The following is a 22,000-nucleotide window of genomic DNA, read 5'->3' as shown; positions in this document are numbered from 1 at the left end:
TGCTCTAGGGGCTCAAGAAATCTTCACTTTGCAAATGTGCTCAAGGACCACACACCTAGCACGCCTGCCTCTCAGCAGCACATGCTCCAGAGCCTCTGGGAGCCACAGACTAGGCCACAAGGCAGGGAGGCTGCAGGGAACTCAGCACCATCCAGCACCCCTCCAGGAGCCCATCCCCCACGCTCTCCTCCCTCCCACCCCTCCAGGAGCCCATCCTCCACGCTCTCCTCCCTCCCACCCCTTCAGAGCCCACCCCCCACGCTCTCCTCCCTCCCACCCCTTCAGAGCCCACCCCCCATGCTCTCCTCCCTCCCACCCCTCCAGGAGTCCAACCTCCATGCTCTGCTCCCTCCCACCCCTTCAGGAGCCCATTCCCCATGCTCTCCTCCTCCCCGCACCCCTTCAGAGCCCAACCCCCACGCTCCCCTCCCTCCCAGCACCCCTCCAGGAACCCATCCCCCGCGCTCTCATCCAGGAGCCCCTCCCACTTGCACACTGTGTCCCCTGAGCTCTGCTCCCTGTGGAAGGGCACGTGGCAGGCGTGTTTCTGAGTTTGGGCCAGCAGATTCTGATGTGTGAAAATGGGCCTCTCCCACCCTCACACCCAGAGTTCAGGAACAAAGTGCAGATCTTCTGGATAAATCCACTACCTGTGAACACCTGCACCTGCACACCCAAACGTGTCCACTATCCAAATGTCCAAATGCGCCCCATGGGGTGGGACGCGGGATCCTGGCCCAAGTCGGCTTCTCACAAAGGAGGGGGTGGGGCAGGCAGCAGTTCAGGGCAGGCTCAGAGAGAGCATGAGGGTGGCAGTGGGGGCTGCCCACAGGCTCCAGGGGTACTGCTGTCTCAGCTGACTGCCACAAAGTTCCCGCTCCCCCAGGCCTGTTCCAGCAGGCAGAGAGAGTGCGCTAATGTAGAATGGTAAAGAACAGCCACACAGCAAACCTATCATAATGCAGCACCGCGGTGGGTAGAGGGAGGATGTGCAGGGCCTGAGGGCGGCTGGGCGTGGGGGTGATGAGGTCTCTGGTGCAGGGGTGCACTTGGGAGGTGGAGGGCGCCCTGGCCCACAAAGTGCAGAGGGGCCACAGGAAGGGGTGTGTGGTGTCCAGCATCTGCGGTTAGGATATGTACTCGCCGGAGCGGCTGCCGCGCTGAGGGACAGTGCAGATGTCTTGTCTCGGGGCACCGAGGGACTGATAGATGGGGCCACAGACCCTGCTCTAGAGGCTGGTGGGGAGGCTGGGTGCTCAGAGGGTGCAGCGCCGGAACAGTGGTCTCTAGCCCTACCCGCACCACCCCCGTCTTCTGCCTTTGGCTGAAAGTTCTGGAATTCCCAGGCTTAGTGTCACTGAACCCGGGCAAGGCGTGCTCTTGCCTGTCCCCTCCCCCGCCCCGGGGTCTCCTCCGCTCCCCCGGGGCTGGGTCCTACCTGTCTTAAACCAGCCATCCCCGGTGAATGCGCTTTTAGTTTCTTCTGGTTTATTCCAGTATTCTCGAAACACGGAGGGTCCCCTCACCAGCAGCTCCCCGTCCTTCTCTTCAAACCCTGGGGTCACCTGCGGAAGATGAAGCACGTGCAGGTCAGAGGCGGCACACCCACCTGGTGCGGGTGCTGCCACCCTGCGCATCCCCACGTGCTTCCTGGAACTGAACGCTCTGCTGGAACGTGTGGAAAACTCAGCTTTCGAGAGGTAGAAGCCAACCACCCCAAGCTAAGCATTCCGCCGTCCGTGGCACAGGCCCTGGTGCCCTGACCAGGAGCCGGGTGGCCTTTCACTTGTCCAAGAACAGCTACAGAAGCAGATGTTGCTACCCCGTCCTCTAGACTTGAGCATGTGCCTGGCACTGCCCTCAGCACTCGGGGCCTATGCTGGATTCGGGCAGCCTGTCCACTTCTAAAACCTGCGCCCAAATCCCATCTTCAGGGTGTTTCTCAAACCAGGAAGCGTAGCAGCAGGCATCTGTGCAAACCTTGCCTGTAAGGGCTGGGGCAGCTTGGAGTGGGCAGCACCCTCCACAGGGCAGAGTGACCAATTACAGGAGGGAAGACTCCTGGGAGGGAAGGTGGGGCCCAAGGGTGGAGGGTCCCTGGAGGTCCTTGTTAGACATGCAGGCACTGCTGTGGCCCCAGGAAGCACAGCCGTGGCATTCTTCTATGGTGACCGTAGGGAGGGCGGGAGGAAGGCTGGGTTACATGAGCCTGAGCTGGCGCTCCCGGCACATCAGGAGCATATGGTGTGAGCACGAGGGAGGCCTTGGACGTGGCGGGTCTGTGAAGACACCAGCCAAGCCCTTGGCTCAATGGTCAGGAGGGTCTGGGGAGGGCAGAGTAGAAGCAGGGGCCTCAGGTGAGCAGCGGTCAGCACCACGACCCTCAGCTTCTCAACTGTGACGGCGTCTGGCTGTGACCCAGGAGGTCAAGGGATGCGTAGAGTCTCACTGAGGCTCATCACCTGCCATCTGGAATGGATCAAAAAGCCAGGGGCCAAGGCAGAGGCTGTGAAACCGCAGAACACATTGATCTGATGCGCAGAAAGGAAGCTGACAGGCCCCTGGGTCAACACTGCTCACGGCGGCCTCGGCCAACTGTGTCACCTGCTGCTAACCCGGCAGCCTGGGCTCCTCCAGGAGGGTGGACGCCATGCACAGGACGTGAGATGCCTGCCTCACGCGGTCATGGGCTTTCCGTGCAGTGCCCAGCCTAACTCCTGCCTGCTCAGAGGCTTGTGTTTGTGTTTTCAAAGGGAACCACGGACTTAATTTGGATTTCGTGGGATTTTCCACTGCTGTCCTTCATCTGCTCCACTGCTGTGGTCAGACTGGCTACCAGTCAGTACACCCGTGGGATGTGCAGAGACAGCAAGGCCAAGGCCCTAAAAATAAAATGACACTGAAACCAGTCCCAGGGAACAAGGTCAGACTTTACGGAGTTACGCCAACCAAGTCACAGTAAAACAAACACATCCACATCTTCGTGGAAGTTAAGTAAGACAAAGAATCTCATCCCTAACATTACGAATGTCCAGGGTACTGGCCGGGCGGGATGGCTCACACCTGTAATCCCAGCACTTTGGGAGGCTGAGGCAGGCGGATCACGAGGTCAAGAGATTGAGACCATCCTGGCCAACATGGTGAAACCCTGTCTCTACTAAAAATACAAAAAAATTAGCTGGGTGTGGTGGCGCGTGCCTGTAATCCCAGCTACTCAGGAGGCTGAGGCAGGAGAATTGCTTGAACCCGGGAGGTGGAGGTTGCAGTGAGCCAAGATTGTGCCACTGCACTCCAGCCTGGCGACAGAGACTCTGTCTCAAAAAAAAAAAAAAAAGAAAGAAAGAAAGAAAAGAAATAGTAAGGACAAATGTTTGGAAATACATGGAAAAACAGAAAGTCTCAACCAAGAAATAACATACAAAGCAGAACCAAACGAAAATTTTAAAACTGAAAAATACAGAAATAAAAAGATGTCACTGGATCGGCTCAATGGCAGAATGACTGACAGTGTGAAGACAGAGCGATAGAAATGTCCAACCTGAACGACAGAGCAAAACGGCCAGGAACACGAGCTCGCAGCGGGCTGGCGCTCACACTGCGGGTGACAGGGGAAAACACGAGACTCAGGTGCGGGAAGGCGTGTGACACACCTGGGCTAAAAACCCAAAATTTGGTGAAAACACAAGCCTGTAAATTAAAGAAGCTGAGCAGATCCCAAACAGAACAAAGCAAAGGACGTACAAGTGCAGACAGGTCGTCATGCAGTCACCGACGGCTCGACAGGAACAGCGGCTCCCGCGACCACTGCTTTCTCCACGGAAACAATGGAGGCCAGAAAGCAGCAGGTATTTTTATTACTTTTATCATAAAAGAAACACATCATATTTTTATTATAGAAAGAAGCATAATATTTTTATTATTATTATTTTTTGAGACAGAGACTTCCTCTGTTGCTCAGACTGGAGTGCAGTGGCGTGATCCTGGCTCACTGCAACCTCCTTGCAGCCTCCCAAATAGCTGGGATTGTAGGTGCATTCCACCAAGCCTGGCTAATTTTTGTATTTTTAGAAGACATGGAGTTTTCCCATGGTGGGCAGACTGGTCTCAAATTCTTGACCTCAAGTGATCTGCCCCCCTCGGCCTCCCAAAGTACGGGGGTTACTGGCGGGAGCCACCGCAATGGGCCAAGAGTCATTTTTAAAGTGCCAAAAGAAAACAATTATAAACGCATAATTCATAATCAATAAAAATATCTTTCAGGAAGAAAGAGAAAATCAAGAAATTCTTAGATGAATAAAAATAAGATAATTTGTTGCAAGCAGACCTGATCTAAAGAATTCCCACAGAATGTCCTCCGGACGGAACACTAGAAATAAAGGCAAGCAGCAGAAGAGGGAAATATTTGGATGAATAAGCTGAGTTCCTTGCTTCTCCAGTTCTCTAAAGTGTTTCTGACTGTGGAAAGCAAAAGTGACCATTTTGTTGAATGGAGTTGACAACAAATACAGGAATTATGACAACTACAACATAGAGGCAGAGGGTCAGTGACCCACACGGAGGCCGGGTATGGCTCCAGTCTTGTCGAGGTGTTACAATGTTTATTCTAAGTAGACTGTGAAAAACGAAGTCTGGATATTTTATTCCCTGGAACTTAAAAAACTATGCAAAGCATTTATGGTCAAGAACTTAAGAGACAAAACAGAACAGAATAGGAAGAAATGACCTCAAAGAAGACAGTAAACTTAGGCAGTAAAACCCTCAGGAAATAGCAGCAAACACATAGTAAATGGGAGGCGGAAATTCCAGCCCATTGATAATTACATTAAATGTGAACGGTCTAAACATACCAATTACAAAGCTTGTCAGGCTGGATTAAAACCACGCATAACCCAGCGATGCGCCGTTTATAAGAAACTTTCTTACAATTATACAGGTAAGTTGGAAGCAGAGGGGCCAACAGTATATACTGAGCAGACACCAATCAAGAGAAATTCAAACAGCGACATTAATGTCACAGTGACTTAGAGCACACGGCATTGCCAGAAGCATTACACGTTTAAGACACAATCATTCGGAAATGTGAATGTACCGAAGAACAGACTTTCAAAGTATACGAAGCAAAAGGCAAAGCAGAAAGAGGCAGTTACAGCTGAAAAATTCAAGCCCTCACTTTTAAGAGAACACGTGGTGAGAAAACCAGCAAGGATACACTGTCAAACACCTTCATCTAATTAACAGAACAGACATTTACAAAACAAGAAGGACACACACTCTTGCTGTCCCCCAGGCTGGAGTGCAGTGGTGCAATCACAGCTCACTGCAGCCTCAAACTCCCAGGTTCAGGTGACCTTCCCACCTAAGCCTCCTGAGTAGCTGGGACAAAAGGCAACCCCATGCCCAGCTATTTTTTTTTTTTTTTAAACTTTTTGTAGAGATGGGGATCTCACCATGTTGCCCAGGCTGGGCTCGAGTGATTCTCCTGCCTTGGCCTCCCAAAATGTTGGGATTACAGGTGTGAGCCACCACACCCGGGGAAGAATATATACTCTTCTCAAGTACACCAGAACATTCTTCAAAAGAAACTAAATTCTGGGCCACAAAACACAACTTAACAAATTTAAAAGAACTGAAATATACCAAGTATGTCTTCTGACTGTAGTGGACTTGAACTAGAAGCCAATGGCATAAAGATAATGGGAAAATATCCAGATATTTGGAAAATAGGTGCCATATTTCTAAATAATTCACAAGTCAAAGAGGAAGTCTTAAGGAACATTTAGAATATTTTGAACTCAATGAAAATAAAAATATATGAAAATCTGGCGATGCAGCTACTGCTTAAGGGCGATGCACATCATTAAATGCACATATTACAAACAGGAGAGGCCCCAAACCAATAACTAGAGCTTCACCTTCAGCAACTAGAAACAGAGAAAAGCCAGAAGCCAGCAGAAAAAAACAACAATCATCAGTGAAACTGAAAACAGAAAAACAATAAAGAAAAATCAACGTATCCAAAAGCGACTTCTTTGAAAAAAGAGCCATAAAACAGTTAAACCTCTAGAAAGAATAACATAGAAAAAGGAAAGAGAAGACACAAGCCACCAACATGAGGCACGCCGGGAACGTAACGTCAGGCCCCGGCATCACTAAAAGGTTATTAGGAGAATTCCCTTATTAACGTTTTGTAATCCTGTTTCTGCGGACCCTTATCAACCTTTCAATGATTTCATGGCCTGAAGGGAAACTCTACACACAAAAAGTTAACAGATGAAATGAACCAACTCCTCAAAAATCCTATGTTCCAAAAGTCACCCAAGATGCAACAGTGACCTGAATAGTCTTCTAAGCACTGAAGAAATTGAATTCATAGTTCTTCTTCTTCCAAAAAAGAAACACTGGTAGGGCATAGTGGCTCACACCTGTAATCCCAGCACTTTGGGAGGCCAAGGAGGGAGAATCACCTGAGGCCAGGAGTTCAAGACCACCCTGTGCAATATAGTGAGACCCCAACTCTACAAAAACAAAAATAAAAAGTTAGCTGGGCATGGTGGCACACGTCTGTGGTCCCAGCTACTCGAGAGGGTGGGGCAGAAGGATCAGTTGAGCCCAGGAGTACAAGCCTGCAGTGAGCTATGATTGCACCACTGCACTCCAGCCTGTATTCTGGAACGAGACTGTCACACATACACAGTGATAATAGAAAAGAAAACCTCTAGGTCCAGATGATTTCTTTGGTGAATTCCACCAATAATTTAAATTAGAAATAATGCCAATTCCACACAATCTCTTCCAGAAAAAAAGAGGAAAGGAGGGAACACTTCCCAGCTCATCTAATGAGGCCAACATCACCCTCAAACACAACCCAGACAAAGGAAGTACATAAATGGGAAACTACAGACCAGAATTTCTCATGAATACAGATGCAAAAATACTCAGCAATAGGTTAGCAAATCAAATCCAGTACTACATATAAAAAAATGACACACTGACAGGGCACGGTGGCTCACGCCTGTAATCCTAGCACTTTGGGCGGCCAAGGTGGGTGGATCGCCTGAGGTCAGGAGTTCAAGACCAGCCTGGCCATCATGGTGAAACCCCATCTTTAAAAAAGAAAACAATATATATATTTTTCTATTTAAAATTTTTAAAAAATGAAAAAATAAATGACACACCATGACCAAGTGGCGTTTGTCCTGGGAATAAAAGGTTGGTTCAATTTAATCTACCATATTAACAGCCTAATAAATAAAAATTACTTAATGCAGAATTAATGCAGAAAAGGGTTTTTGAAAATATTCAATACGCATTTGGTGATAAAAACTCTCAGCATATTATAGATAGAATCTGCAAAGAGCCAATGACGAACACGCTTGCTGAGAGACTGAATCCTTCTACTGTGAGATCACAAGTAAGCATGTCCACTCTCACTGCTTCTATTCAACATGGTATTGGAAGTGTCAGGCTTTAGTCACACAGACTGGAAAGGAAGAAATGAAACTGTCTGTATCTGTAGAAATTCCCAAGAAGTCTACAAAAACCTCCGAAAACTAGTAAGTGAACTTAGCAAGGTAACAACTCAAGTATCTGAGGCCAACACACAAAAATCAATTGTATTTCTACCTACTGGCAATGAACAATTAAACATTAACAACAAAACAATGGAAAACAGCAACAAAAACCTGAGTGTACAGATTACGCCTGTAATCTCAGCACTTTGGAAGGCTGAGGTGGGCAGATTACTTGAGGCCAGGAGTTTGAGACCAGCCTGGCCAACACGTGAAACCTTGTCTCTATTAAAAATTAGCCAGATATGGTGCACACATCTGTAATTCCAGCTACATGGGAGGCTGAGGCATGAGAATCACTTGAACCCAGGAAGAAGAGGTTGCAGTGAGTTGAGATCACACCATTACACTCTAGCCTGGGTGACAGGGCAAGACTGTCTCAAAAAAACAAACAACGCCCCACCCCCTGCCATACTTACAACAGTTTAAAAAGAAGAAGAGGAAAAGGAGGAGGAGGACTAAAAGGAGGAGTACAGAAAAGAAGAAACATTTAGGTATAAATCTAACACAACAAGTACAGCGTCTATATGCTGAAAACAACGTAGAAGAAACCAAAGTACAACTACGGAAATGGAGAGACATACCATGTTCATGAATTGGAAGACTCAATACAGTAATTGTTAATTCTCCCCCAAGTGATCTCCCCTATCAGAATGGCCAAATTCCAATCAACATCTCCTTCTCTCTCTCTCTCTCTCTCTCTCTCTCTCTCTCTCATATATATATATATATATATATATATATATATATACACACACACACACACACATACACATATACACGTATATATACACACACATATATATGTGCATATATACACGTATACATATATATACGGGCATATATATACGTACATATATACGTGTATATATATATCTTTTCTGAGACAGAGTCTTGCTCTGTTGCCCAGACTGAAGTGCAGTGGCAAAATCTTGGCTCACTTCAACCTCCATCTCCCAGGCTCAAACAATTCTTATGCCTCAGTCTCCTGAGTAGCTAGGATTACAGGCATGTGCCACCACATCTGGCTAATTTTTAAAATATTTTTAGTAGAGATAGGATTTCACCCTGTTGGCCAGGCTGGTCTTGAACTCCTGGCTTCAAGCTGACCTGCCTGCCTTGGCTTCCCAAAGTGCTGGGATTACAGGCATGAGCCACCATGCCTGGCTTTCCAATCAAGATCCCAAAAGGACTTTTTGTAGATATAGACAAGCTAATTCTAAAATCGATTACATGCACCAAAACAACTCTGAAAAAGAATAAAGCTGGTAAAATCACACTATAATTGTAAGACTTAGCATAAAACCACAACAGTCAAGACAATGTGGTGTCAGCAGAATAGAAACATAGATCATGGGAACAGAACAGAGTACCCACACACAGACCCTCTCAAATATGTCCAACTAATTTTTGGCAAAGAGGCAATGGTAACTCAATGCAGAAAGGGTAGTCTTTTCAAATGATATTTGAACAATCGTTCATGCAAAAAAATGAACCTCCCACCTAAACCTCACATATGACCCAAAAATTCACTGAAAATACTGCATGGATATAAATGTAAAACTATAAACAATCAGATGAAGACCTAAAAGAAAACCCTTGCGACCTGGAGTTAGACATGGCAGCAAAAGCTTGATCCATGAAAGTAAAGAAAAGATAGCAGACTTGACCTATGAAATGGAAGAGAATGAAAAGACAAGGCTGAGAGAAAATACTGGCAAATCACCTATTCTTCATCTCAACAGCAGGAAAATAAACCAGTTAAATGGTCCGAAGAGTTAAACAGATACTTTAAAACAAGACCTATAGATGGCAAATAAACATGTGTACAGATGCCCCACATCGATGGCCACTGGGGAAACAACTACTCACTGAAACTACAGCCAGGCACTGAAACCACAGCCAGGGCAGCACTGAAACCACGGCCAGAGTGACACTGAAACCACAGCCAGGGCAGTACTGAAACCACGGCCAGAGTGACACTGAAACCACAGCCAGGCACTGAAACCACAGCCAGGGCAGCACTGAAACCACGGCCAGAGTGACACTGAAACCACAGCCAGGCACTGAAACCACAGCCAGGGCAGCACTGAAACCACGGCCAGAGTGACACTGAAACCACAGCCAGGCACTGAAACCACAGCCAGGGCAGCACTGAAACCACGGCCAGAGTGACACTGAAACCACAGCCAGGCACTGAAACCACAGCCAGGGCAGCACTGAAACCACGGCCAGAGTGACACTGAAACCACAGCCAGGCACTGAAACCACAGCCAGGGCAGCACTGAAACCACGGCCAGAGTGACACTGAAACCACAGCCAGGGCAGCACTAAAACCACGGCCAGAGTGACACTGAAACCACAGCCAGGGCAGCACTGAAACCACGGCCAGAGTGACACTGAAACCACAGCCAGGCACTGAAACCACAGCCAGGGCAGCACTGAAACCATGGCCAGAGTGACACTGAAACCACAGCCAGGCACTGAAACCACAGCCAGGGCAGCACTGAAACCACGGCCAGGCACTGAAACCATGGCCAGAGCGACACGGAAACCACGGCCAGAGCAACATAGAAACCACGGCCAGAGTGACACGGAAATCATGGCTAGGGTGACACTGAAACCATGGCCGGGGGACACGAAAACCACGGCCAGGGCGACACGAAAACTATGGCCAGAGTGATATGGAAACCACAACCAGAGTGACACTGAAACCACAGCCAGGGTGACATTGAAACCAGTCAGGAACTGCTATACCAGCCAGAGTGACACCAAAACCACAGCCAGGCACTGCAAACACCAGCCAGAGCAGCCAATGGGAAAATTTCCGACAATACGAAGTGCCAGAAGGAGGCAGAGCAACCAGGACTCTCACCGGCTGCTGGCAGAAATGCAAAATAACACAGCAACTCCACAAGAACAGCCTGGCAGTTTCTACTAAAGTTAAATACACACTCGATATGACCAAGCAACCCCATTCCTAGGGATCTACCTTAGAGAAATATAAACTTATTTTCACACAAAATCCTGAAATTAATAATGTTTATAAAGCTGTACTTAGCATGGCCCCAATCTGGAAAGAACCCAAATGTCTTCCAATGAGTGACTGGATAAACACCCACATCACAGAATACTACTTGGCAATAAACAGAGCAAATTCCTGACACACACAGGAATTTGGGTGGATCTCAATGGCACCATCCTAAGTGAGAGAAGCCGCAGGCTCGAAATATAACACTATGGGATTTTAGCCATAAGAGATTCTTGAGAAGACAGAACTCAGATGGATACAGATCAGGGTACCGGAGGATAAGCGAATGCTTTTCGATGTGAACCTGCTCAGATCCTGACTGTGGTGGGAGTTCTGTGAATACACAGATGTGTGAAAATTGATAAAATTGTGTGATGAGAAAAAAGAACTCAATTTAACTGTGTGTCACTTCTCAATGTGGTGAGGCCTTTCCACTCATGGCCAGTTTTGTGGTGACAGTGACCCGAAAACCTGAGCCCCTCTACACACTACAAACAAACAGGGTCCCTCTAACCAGCAACTCAGCCCCTCTCCAAACTGCAAACACACAGACTCCATCCACCCATGACCTCAGCCCCTCTCCATACTGCAAACACACAGGGTCAATCCACCCATGACCTCAGCCCCTCTCCACACTGCAAACACACAGGCTCCATGCACCCAGCACCTCGGCCACTCTCCACACTGTAAACACACAGGGTCCATCCACCTAGCACCTCGGCCCCTCTCCACACTGTAAACACACAGGTTTGCTCCATCCAGGGCTTGAGCTCCACAGAGCTGCCTGCATAGCACCAAGTCACTAGACAGACCTGGGAACAAGAAGGCCAACTGAACGTCAGTCACAGACACCTGTAACTTGAGTTCTGGCCACTAAAGGGTGAAGAGGAGCAGGGTACAGACCACGGAGAGGAATCTAAAGCTGTGCGAAACAATGAGTGTTTCTTTGACTAAAACAGAACCAAGGTATCACCATGTTCACTAGTCTGGAGCACGAGCCCTGAGGGAGCACAGACCTGAGAGCCAGGAAGGGCCGGTGTCTTCAGGGACCCGAGAGGCAGCCTGATAACGGCAGGGCCGAGGCAGGAGCCCCGGGAGAGGGGTGTCAGGACAACCGCATGGGCTGGGGTCTGAGGCCACCCTGTAGAGGGCGGGAGGCAGGTGTCCACCAAGGAGCAGCCACCCAGATGGGTTTCAGGAAGGTGCCCACGGCACTGTCGGGGCCACAGTGGGGCCTTGGAGGATAACACCCCAGTGAGGCGCTGCAGGTGACCCAGGCCAGGCAGCACCGTGTGACCCTCCACAGAAGGTCGGCTGCTACAGGTGGCCCCAGTTAGAGGTTTTCGTGGGGAAACAATGACCACTTCAGGTGGTTCTGAAGCTTGTCATTAAATGACACTGAAAGCCACCTGCGACCTACTTGTTTGCTGGGGCTAAAATGCCCAGCCACAACCACCGCTCCCCAGCTACAAACACTGCTCCAACCCTCACCTGGTCAGGTGTGGAAACCAAGGTCCAGGGAGGGCATGTGGCTGTCCACTCACGAGAGCAGCCCACGGCCCCTCTGCCTCTGTGCGGGGAGCCCGGATGTGCCCCTGAGGGCCGAGACAGCGCCACAGTGAATGCAGTCTGCTAAGGTGAGACTCGAGCCTTCATCTTTCAAAACCTCAGGGCAACAGTCAATCATGTGTGGGATCAGGTGTGGATACTGGCTTTAGAGAAAACAATTTCCTTTTAAATCAAGATTCCATTTCCCCATAATCCCTAAACCTTTCTCCGTGATGTGAGTTCACTTGTGATGAGTAGATTCTCACGTTGAAATACGCACAGAAATGAGACGTCCTTTCTTCTTGTTCACCTTTGTCAATTTTAGAATAACACGAGACTAGGAGGCCATCAGTGAGCTCTGCACAGGCACCCACCTTAGCATGCAGGGCTCTGTGACCCTCTCCACATCCGCCCTGGGGCCTGTGGTCAGCGTCACCTCAGGACGGATGCCAGGGCCAGGCCAGTTCATATTTTTAACCAGACTCCCATCATCAACAACAATCTCTCCTGCTTTCTCTCAGGGGTGCCCTTAGCCAAGGCCTTCATGGGCCACGTCAGCATGTCCCTGTGGATGGGACCCTAGGAGGAGCTGTGCGCCCAGTGTGGCATTCCGCTCTGGGCTTCCTCTGCCCACTGCTCCGTGAGCGCAAAGATGAACACTGGCCAGCACCTACAGTGTCCAGAAGTCCGTCTCCAGTGGAAAGATGCCCCCATGGGACCACCCAGAAGGCCAGCCTGGAGAGACGGCAGCCTGACCGCCAAGAGCAGAGTGGCCTACCTTGGTGCCCCTCTCGTCTCCCTCTGCGTGCACAGTGTGGGCGTCGCCTTCCTTCTGTGAGTTTTCTGAGACAATGCGCACTTGCACTCCTGGCAGCGGGGTCCCCACAGAACCTACAGGGGAGGAGAAACACTAAGGGGAGGCTGCAGTGAGAGGGACACGGGGAGAGAGGTGCGTGCTGCGCTTGCATTCTGCTGGGCTCCCGTGTGCCACGTGCGGGAATCAGTGTGTGAACGGAGCAACATGCCCCGGATTCAAGAGAAGACGGCTCAGGAAGTGGGAGTGCAGGCCACGTGACCCCACGAGGAGACAGCCTAGGAAGCAACAGTGCAGACCACGTGACCTCGAGAGGAGCCGGCCTAGGAAGCGTGGAGTGCAGGCCACGTGACCCTGAGAGCCGGCCTGGGAAGCGGGAGTGCAGAGCCACACAGAACATGCCGGCAGGCAGTGTGCTCAGGTCCAGCGGATGCCACAGCGACGGCCACATGGCACAGCAGGTGCTCACACTGCACCCTGGGCCTGGCCTGCCCTGGGCTCCTCATACGTCGCTTTCCCAGTTATCTCCCAAAGCCTCACGGCTGCCCATAGACTCTGCTGTCATTTCCACTTTTATACGCTTGTTCTAAGGAGGGCTGGCGCCTCACCCTCATGGCCTCAGGGCTGTCCATGATGAGGTTCCTGTGTGTGTCCGGGGCACAGCGGGAGGTGCTGTCTTGCGCTCTGCATGGCAGGTGGGCCACACCTTAGAGTGGCTCATTTATTAGCCACCCACGATGTGCTCAGTGCATCCACCCCACCTGCACAGTCCCAACCTGGCTAAAATCAAATCTTATACTGGCCAGGGTGGGACAGAGCCCAGGCAGGGGGCGCACCTTGCCGGCATACACAGGGCTGCTGCAGCCTTGCTCTGCCCGTGCTTTAGGATGGCAGTGGGACGGCAGGGGCTGCTTATGGAACACAGCCCTGGCGATGTGGCATCAGCACAGGCATGGCCTAAGGGCAGAGCAGAGATGGGACTTCCTGTCCACCCACGAGGCGTGAGGCCTTCACCCTGGACTTTCCGTCCACCCACGGGGCGTGAGGCCTTCGCCCTGGACTTACTTCCTGTCCACCCACGGGGCGTGAGGCCTTCGCCCTGGACTTACTTCCTGTCCACCCACGGGGCGTGAGGCCTTCGCCCTGGACTTACTTCCTGTCCACCCACGGGGCGTGAGGCCTTCGCCCTGGACTTACTTCCTGTCCACCCACGGGGCGTGAGGCCTTCGCCCTGGCCTTACTTCCTGTCCACCCACGGGGCGTGAGGCCTTCGCCCTGGCCTTACTTCCTGTCCACCCACGGGGCGTGAGGCCTTCGCCCTGGCCTTACTTCCTGTCCACCCACGGGGCGTGAGGCCTTCGCCCTGGCCTTACTTCCTGTCCACCCACGGGGCGTGAGGCCTTCGCCCTGGCCTTACTTCCTGTCCACCCACGGGGCGTGAGGCCTTCGCCCTGGCCTTACTTCCTGTCCACCCACGGGGCGTGAGGCCTTCGCCCTGGCCTTACTTCCTGTCCACCCACGGGGCGTGAGGCCTTCGCCCTGGCCTTACTTCCTGTCCACCCACGGGGCGTGAGGCCTTCGCCCTGGCCTTACTTCCTGTCCACCCACGGGGCGTGAGGCCTTCGCCCTGGCCTTACTTCCTGTCCACCCACGGGGCGTGAGGCCTTCGCCCTGGCCTGCGTCGCGGGAGTGCCTGAACGCTTATCACATGTGAGATTTCAGGCACTTCAAGGGTCAGCGTGGAGCATCAGTTCAGTGAACTCTGTAACCCACGGGGCGTCCCGGCCTCCAGACACTCGGTGAAGGGCTGCTGGTGCTGGGATCACTCTTGCTGGCCTGGCTAGACCTGTTCACGCCTGGGGTCCCACAGGCGAGGCTGGGCCACCTTGGGGGTTCCCTGTGGCTCCACATGTGCACACGCCTCACACCTTAACTCTGGTCAGAACCAGCATGGGGGCCTGGGGGGCCGGCTTCAGCCCCCTTTCTCCCATCCTTCCTCCACCTTTATGTTTTTCTTCTAAAGATTTTAAAACGGAGGTGAAACCCATGTGACACATGATTCGGCATTCCACAGCACACAGCACGGCGGTATTACACACACACGCACACACACACGCACACACACACGGCACAGCCCCCAGCTCACTCAAGTCGGAACTCCCCCATGGCCCACAACTGCCACGCCCTCCCTCCCCAGACCTGGCACCGAGTCTGCTGCCTGTGGTCACAGTTTTTTTGCTCCGGGCGTTTCACTGGAACAGGAACATCTCACGCGGCTGCTCGCCTCTTCCTGGTGGGGCCTGTAGTGGAGCAGGGGAACAGTGCCAGGACACGGCACAGTTGGGCTAGGGGCGGGGGCTGCAGGTGGGTAGGTGTGTGGCCGTTCCACGCCATCTGCCGTGGCTGAAGAGGCTCGGTGTCTGGATTCTCCAGAAGTCAAGCAGTGGCGCTGCCCACGGAAGCTCAAGGGAGTGGCCCCCACACCCCGGTGTTCCTTTCTGTGCCCTGGGCATGTGCGTGGTGCAGACAGAGCCCGGCCTGTGAGGGCCAACATAGAGCGTGGCTGCAGGTAGGGGTGGGGGTGGGGGTATGCCTGAACGTTCATTACATTCCTGTGGCAGTCCACCTCTCAAATGGCTGTCAGCCCCTCCCTGATAACTCTAACTGGCCTGCGGCCCGTCCTGGTGCCCGGGACCTGGACAAGGGAAACTGCCAGTAAGGCCCTGGAGCTCCCTGTCAATGCCACAGAGATGCCCAGGAGCTATGAGCACATCTGATCTCAACCCCAGGTAGAGTGTGATTAGGTGAGCAGTGCTCACCATCAGTTATTCATCTCCCTCCACAGGAACCACATGGAGCACGCCCAGAACTGTAACACACGGCAGAGCCCACCCTCCACCCGGCGGACACGTTACACACGCACAGCCCACCCTCCCGCAGCAGACACATTACACACGCAGACCTCACCCTCCGGCGGTGGACACGTTACACACGCAGACCTCACCATCCTGCAGCAGACACGTTACACATGGCAGAGCTCACCCTCCACCCAGTGGACACGTTACACACGCACAGCCCACCCTCCCGCAGCAGACACATTACACACGCAGACCTCACCCTCCAGCGGCGGACACGTTACACACGCAGACCTCACCCTCCAGCGGCGGACACGTTACACACGCAGACCTCACCCTCCAGCGGCGGACACGTTACACACGTAGACCTCACCATACCGCGGCAGACACGTTACACACGCAGAGCCCACCCTCTGCCTGGCGGACACGTTACACACGCAGACCTCACCCTCCACCTGGCAGATACGTTACACATGCAGACCTCACGCTCCGCCTGGCGGACACGTTACACACGCAGACCTCACCCTCCGCCTGGCGGATATGTTACACATGCAGAGCCCACCCTCTGCCTGGCGGATATGTTACACACGCAGACCTCACCCTCCGCCTGGCGGATATGTTACACACACAGACCTCACCCTCTGCCTGGCGGATATGTTACACACGCAGACCTCACCCTCTGCCTGGCAGATATGTTACACATGGCAGAGCTCACCCTCTGCCTGGCGGATATGTTACACACACAGACCTCACCCTCTGCCTGGCGGATATGTTACACACACAGACCTCACCCTCTGCCTGGCGGATATGTTACACACGCAGACCTCACCCTCTGCCTGGCGGATATGTTACACACGCAGACCTCACCCTCCGCCTGGCGGATACGTTACACACGCAGACGTCACCCTCCGCCTGGCGGATACGTTACACACGCAGAGCCCACCCTCCGCCTGGCAGACACGTTACACACACAGACCTCACCCTCCGCCTGGCGGATATGTTACACACGCAGACCTCACCCTCCGCCTGGCGGATATGTTACACACGCAGACGTCACCCTCCGCCTGGCGGATACGTTACACACGCAGAGCCCACCCTCCGCCTGGCAGACACGTTACACACACAGACCTCACCCTCCGCCTGGCGGATACGTTACACACGCAGACCTCACCCTCCGCCTGGCGGACACGTTACACACGCAGACCTCACCCTCCGCCTGGCGGACACGTTACACACGCAGACTTCACCCTCCGCCTGGCGGACACGTTACACACGCAGACCTCACCCTCCGCCTGGCGGACACGTTACACACGCAGACCTCACCCTCCGCCTGGCGGACACGTTACACACGCAGACGTCACCCTCCGCCTGGCGGACACGTTACACACGCAGACCTCACCCTCCGCCTGGCGGATACGTTACACACGCAGACCTCACCCTCCGCCTGGCGGATACGTTACACACGCAGACCTCACCCTCCGCCTGGCGGATACGTTACACACGCAGACCTCACCCTCCGCCTGGCGGATACGTTACACACGCAGACCTCACCCTCCGCCTGGCGGATACGTTACACACGCAGACCTCACCCTCCGCCTGGCGGACACGTTACACACGCAGACCTCACCCTCCGCCTGGCGGACACGTTACACACGCAGACCTCACCCTCCGCCTGGCGGATACGTTACACACGCAGACCTCACCCTCCGCCTGGCGGATATGTTACACACGCAGACCTCACCCTCCGCCTGGCGGATATGTTACACACGCAGACCTCACCCTCCGCCTGGCGGACACGTTACACACGCAGACCTCACCCTCCGCCTGGCAGACACGTTACACACACAGACCTCACCCTCCGCCTGGCGGATATGTTACACACGCAGACCTCACCCTCCGCCTGGCGGATATGTTACACATGCAGACCTCACCCTCCGCCTGGCGGATATGTTACACATGCAGACCTCACCCTCCACCTGGCGGACACGTTACACATGGCAGAGCTCACCCTCCACCCGGCTTCTCTTCTTCTCTCTCCCCCAAGCCCGCAGCAGCGAGGCCAAGCACAAGCCCAGATCCCGCAGCTGGAGCCAACCCAAGGGCCGAGGCCATGGCCACCAGGGAGCGGGTAGAGCCCGAGAGTGAGGAAGGCTCTTCACCGCCGTGCCCTCCAGTAACGCTGTTCGGGAGGCTGCATTTTAGAGTTTCCGTGGGCATACTGGATTCGGTGCTGTGGCCACTTTAAAGAACTGACACTGCTCGTGATTTAGAGACAAGGACAAATTGCAGATGTTTCCGCCTCCCTTAGAGAAGAGGGACTGTCCTCAGCGCCCAGGTAAAGCTCTAGTAGGTAGTTGAAGACGCAGAGAGTTGTGCGCCCGGATTTCTTGCCCAATAACCCTGAAGCTTCAGGGTTTCTGGATCCCGTTCCTCAGCCAGGGACTCCTCTCCGTGTGCTCTCTGTCTGGGGCTCCTTCCTGCTCGCCTGGGAGTTCCGCTCCAGTGGAGGAGGGTGAGGTTCCCCCAGAGCCTCGGGGCCCCCGTCTGCTCTTTGGCACCCTCAGTGTAGAAGCATTCCCTGGGCTGCTCCTGCGTCCTCAGTGTAGACAGCGTTCCCCAGACTGCTCCTGGCACCATCGGTGTAGACAGCGGCTCCCGAGCTGCTCCTGGCTTCAGCTTCTCGGCCTTGTATCTACTCCAGCAAAAAAGGCCGGGGGTCCCTGTCCATTTTCTCTGTCTTCTCCAGTCAGGACCGTGGAAGAGGCCACTGTGCTCCTGGCAGCATGGCAGGCCTGGGAAGTGCGTGTGCATATCTGTGTCACTCACTAGCCCGTGACCGTGGGCAGGCTCCGTGGCTTCTTGTGCATGAATGGAAAAAGTGAGCCCACAGCAGGGGCCATTTTGAGGATATGAAACGAGAGGACACACAAAGCAATAGTGTGTATGAACAGTCGTCAGCAACCACAAACTGTGCAGACAGATTCGGGTACACGGAACCTGACCTGCTCACACGCTTCTGGAGCAAACACAGGACATGGCCCGGCGCCATCACACCATCGGTCCTCACTCGCCTGTATCCCCACAACAAACCCAGGACACGGCCCAGAGCCGTCACCCCATCGGTCCTCACTCGCCTGTACCCCTCACAAAAAACCCAGGACACGGCCCAGCACTGTCACCCCATCGGTCCTCATTCGCCTGTACCCCTCACAACAAACCCAGGACACGGCCCGGAGCCGTCACCCCATCGGTCCTCACTCGCCTGTACCCTCACAACAAACCCAGGACACGGCCCGGCGCCGTCACCCCATCGGTCCTCACTTGCCTGTATCCCCACAACAAACCCAGGACACGGCCCGGAGCCGTCACCCCATCGGTCCTCACTCGCCTGTATCCCCACAACAAACCCAGGACACGGCCCGGAGCCGTCACCCCATTGGTCCTCACTCGCCTGTACCCTCACAACAAACACAGGACACGGCCCGGCGCCGTCACCCCATCGGTCCTCACTCGCCTGTATCCCCACAACAAACCCAGGACACGGCCCGGAGCCGTCACCCCATCGGTCCTCACTCGCCTGTACCCCTCACAACAAACACAGGACACGGCCTGGAGCCGTCACCCCATCGGTCCTCACTCGTCTGTACCCCTCACAACAAACACAGGGCATGGCCCGGAGCCGTCACCCCATCGGTCCTCACTCGCCTGTACCCTCACAACAAACCCAGGACACGGCCCGGCGCCGTCACCCCATCGGTCCTCACTTGCCTGTATCCCCACAACAAACCCAGGACACAGCCCGGAGCCGTCACCCCATCGGTCCTCACTCGCCTGTATCCCCACAACAAACCCAGGACACGGCCCGGAGCCGTCACCCCATCGGTCCTCACTCGCCTGTACCCCTCACAACAAACACAGGACACGGCCTGGAGCCGTCACCCCATCGGTCCTCACTCGTCTGTACCCCTCACAACAAACACAGGGCACAGCCTGGAGCCGTCACCCCATTGGTCCTCACTCACCTGTACCCCTCACTGAGCTGGGCTCTGCTCCGTCATTCAGCACAGGTGATGTGGCAACTGCTACAGGTGGTGCCAGACAAAATCAGCACATCGTGCTAAGAAGGATGATGACGAGGACAGAGACTCGAGGTTATACTCGAGTTTGACTTCAAGGCCCCCATCTTATTTCCACCAGAGAGCTTTAGCCACCGAGGAATGAGCTGATGCCACAGCCACCGTGGAGATGTGAGCGCCAGTCCAGGGAAGGGAGCACCAGCACCGACAGCGGTTTCCTGGGGTCTGACATACTTCTTGTCACTCGCAATGACTTCTTTTCACAATATGCTGCCACCTGCCCACTGCCCTGGGCCCTGTCACAGCAGGCCCCCCGCTCTGTGTGGCTACTGCACGGGCAGCTCTGCACTGCAGCAGAGGCTCTCACTGCCACGGCCCCATCATCCTGCTCGGGACGCCCCACCAACAGGGACCTCCCTTCACTCAGAAGACACCTAGCAGCCCCCACGACTCCCAGGCCCAGCTGTGAGCCCACAGGAGGAGCCTCTCCTCCTCTCCTTCCAGCCCAGCAGCCTTGCCCTCACACTCACCCTGCAAGCCCCAGCACCGTATCACGGCCGGGCCCCAGCTGGGCCCAGGCACCACTATGTCCAGGCTTACCCTAGGGCCCCAAGAATCAAGCCAGCATGGAATTAGCCAAAGGACACACAGACAGAGCAAGGGACCGAGCAGAGTATAGGAGTCAACCCCACGCAGTCGATGAACTTTCCACAAAGATCCAAAGGGCCGCTTGATGGAGGGAGTCTTCTCAATGAACAGTGCTGGAAAGGCTGCACTCAGATGCTAAAAAAATCTGTGGGCCGTATCTTGCACTGTGCACAAAATGAATTCAAAATGGATCAGAGTCTGAAATGACAGTGGTGTCGACGCCTCTTCCTGTCTCTCTCATAACAGTGGTGGCTCTCTCAAGAGAGACAGAAAGAGACGCCGACACCACTGTCACAAGAGACACGGGAAAAGACGCCCGCACCAGTGTCACGACAGAGACGAGAAGAGACGCCCACACCACTGTCACGAGAGTAACAGGGAGAGACGCCCACACCAGTGTCACGACAGAGACGGGGAGAGACGCCCACACCAGTGTCACGACAGAGACGGGGAGAGACGCCCACACCACTGTCACGGCAGAGATGGGGAGAGACGCCCACACCACTGTCACGACAGAGACGGGGAGAGACGCCCACACCACTGTCACGAGAGTGATGGGGAGAGACGCCCACACCACTGTCACGGCAGAGACGGGAAAAGATGCCCACACCACTGTCACAGCAGAGACGGGGAGAGACGCCCACACCACTGTCATGACAGAGACGGGGAGAGACGCCCACACCACTGTCACGACAGAGACGAGAAGAGACGCCCACACCACCGTCACAAGAGTGATGGGGAGAGACGCCCACACCACTGTCACGACAGAGACGAGGGGAGAGGCCCACACCACTGTCACAAGAGTGACGGGGAGAGACGCCCACACCACTGTCACGACAGTGACGGGGAGAGACGCCCACACCACTGTCACGACAGTGACGGGGAGAGACGCCCACACCATTGTCACGACAGTGACAGGGAGAGAAGCCCACAGCACTGTCACGACAGAGACGGGGAGAGACGCCCACACCACTGTCACGAGAGTGATGGGAAGAGACGCCCACACCACCGTCATGAGGAACCAGGTGTTCACCACCACCGTCATGAGGGAAACAGGAACCCAATAAAACCCCGTCACCGCCTGTTTGAGCAGCAGGCGCTCCTGACCTCCCGCCCTTCGCAGGGGAAGGGGACAGTGCCAGTGCTGTGGAGAACAGCTTGGCAGCTTCAGACAACCCCGCCATCCCTCTCCTATGTACCCGCCCAAGTGAAATAAAAACCCAAGTTTGCACAGAATCTGCCCGCCAATGTTTATGACATCTTACGTGTCACTGCCTAAAACGGGGTCCCAAGCGGTGGCGCATCTGAAGGGGGAAGAGAAAAATGAATGAAACATAACATAAAATTAAAATGAATGCAGGAAAGAGGAGCAGAAATTAAACATTTCTTCTGTAAGCAGACTTCCCAGTCCCTCCCCTCCCGCAGCAGTGTGTGTTGCTTTGCAGCCTGTTTAGAGATTC

General features: G+C 53.8%; 1 protein-coding gene across 15 annotated transcripts in view; it reads right to left on the bottom strand.

Moving 5' to 3' along the window:
* ACSF3 (acyl-CoA synthetase family member 3) overlaps positions 1-22,000 on the bottom strand; it is a 76,023-nt gene that overhangs the window by 30,685 nt on the left and 23,338 nt on the right. For all 15 annotated transcript variants that reach the window (XR_004737467.3, XR_615765.5, XR_013530313.1 and 12 more), the window contains 2 exons: positions 12,926-13,038; positions 1,439-1,565 (listed from right to left, as the gene is read on the bottom strand). Coding sequence is in view for 12 of the 15 variants with exons in the window: in XM_078357996.1 (XP_078214122.1) it covers positions 1,439-1,565; positions 12,926-13,038 (240 nt within the window). In the remaining 3 variants the exon portion in view is untranslated. The remainder of the gene's footprint in view (positions 1-1,438; positions 1,566-12,925; positions 13,039-22,000) is intronic.

Source organism: Callithrix jacchus, chromosome 20 (genome assembly GCF_049354715.1).
Source record: "Callithrix jacchus isolate 240 chromosome 20, calJac240_pri, whole genome shotgun sequence".
NCBI lineage: Eukaryota > Metazoa > Chordata > Mammalia > Primates > Cebidae > Callithrix > Callithrix jacchus.
Note: the sequence above shows the minus strand (reverse complement) of the source record. Positions and strands in the feature narration are given on the sequence as shown.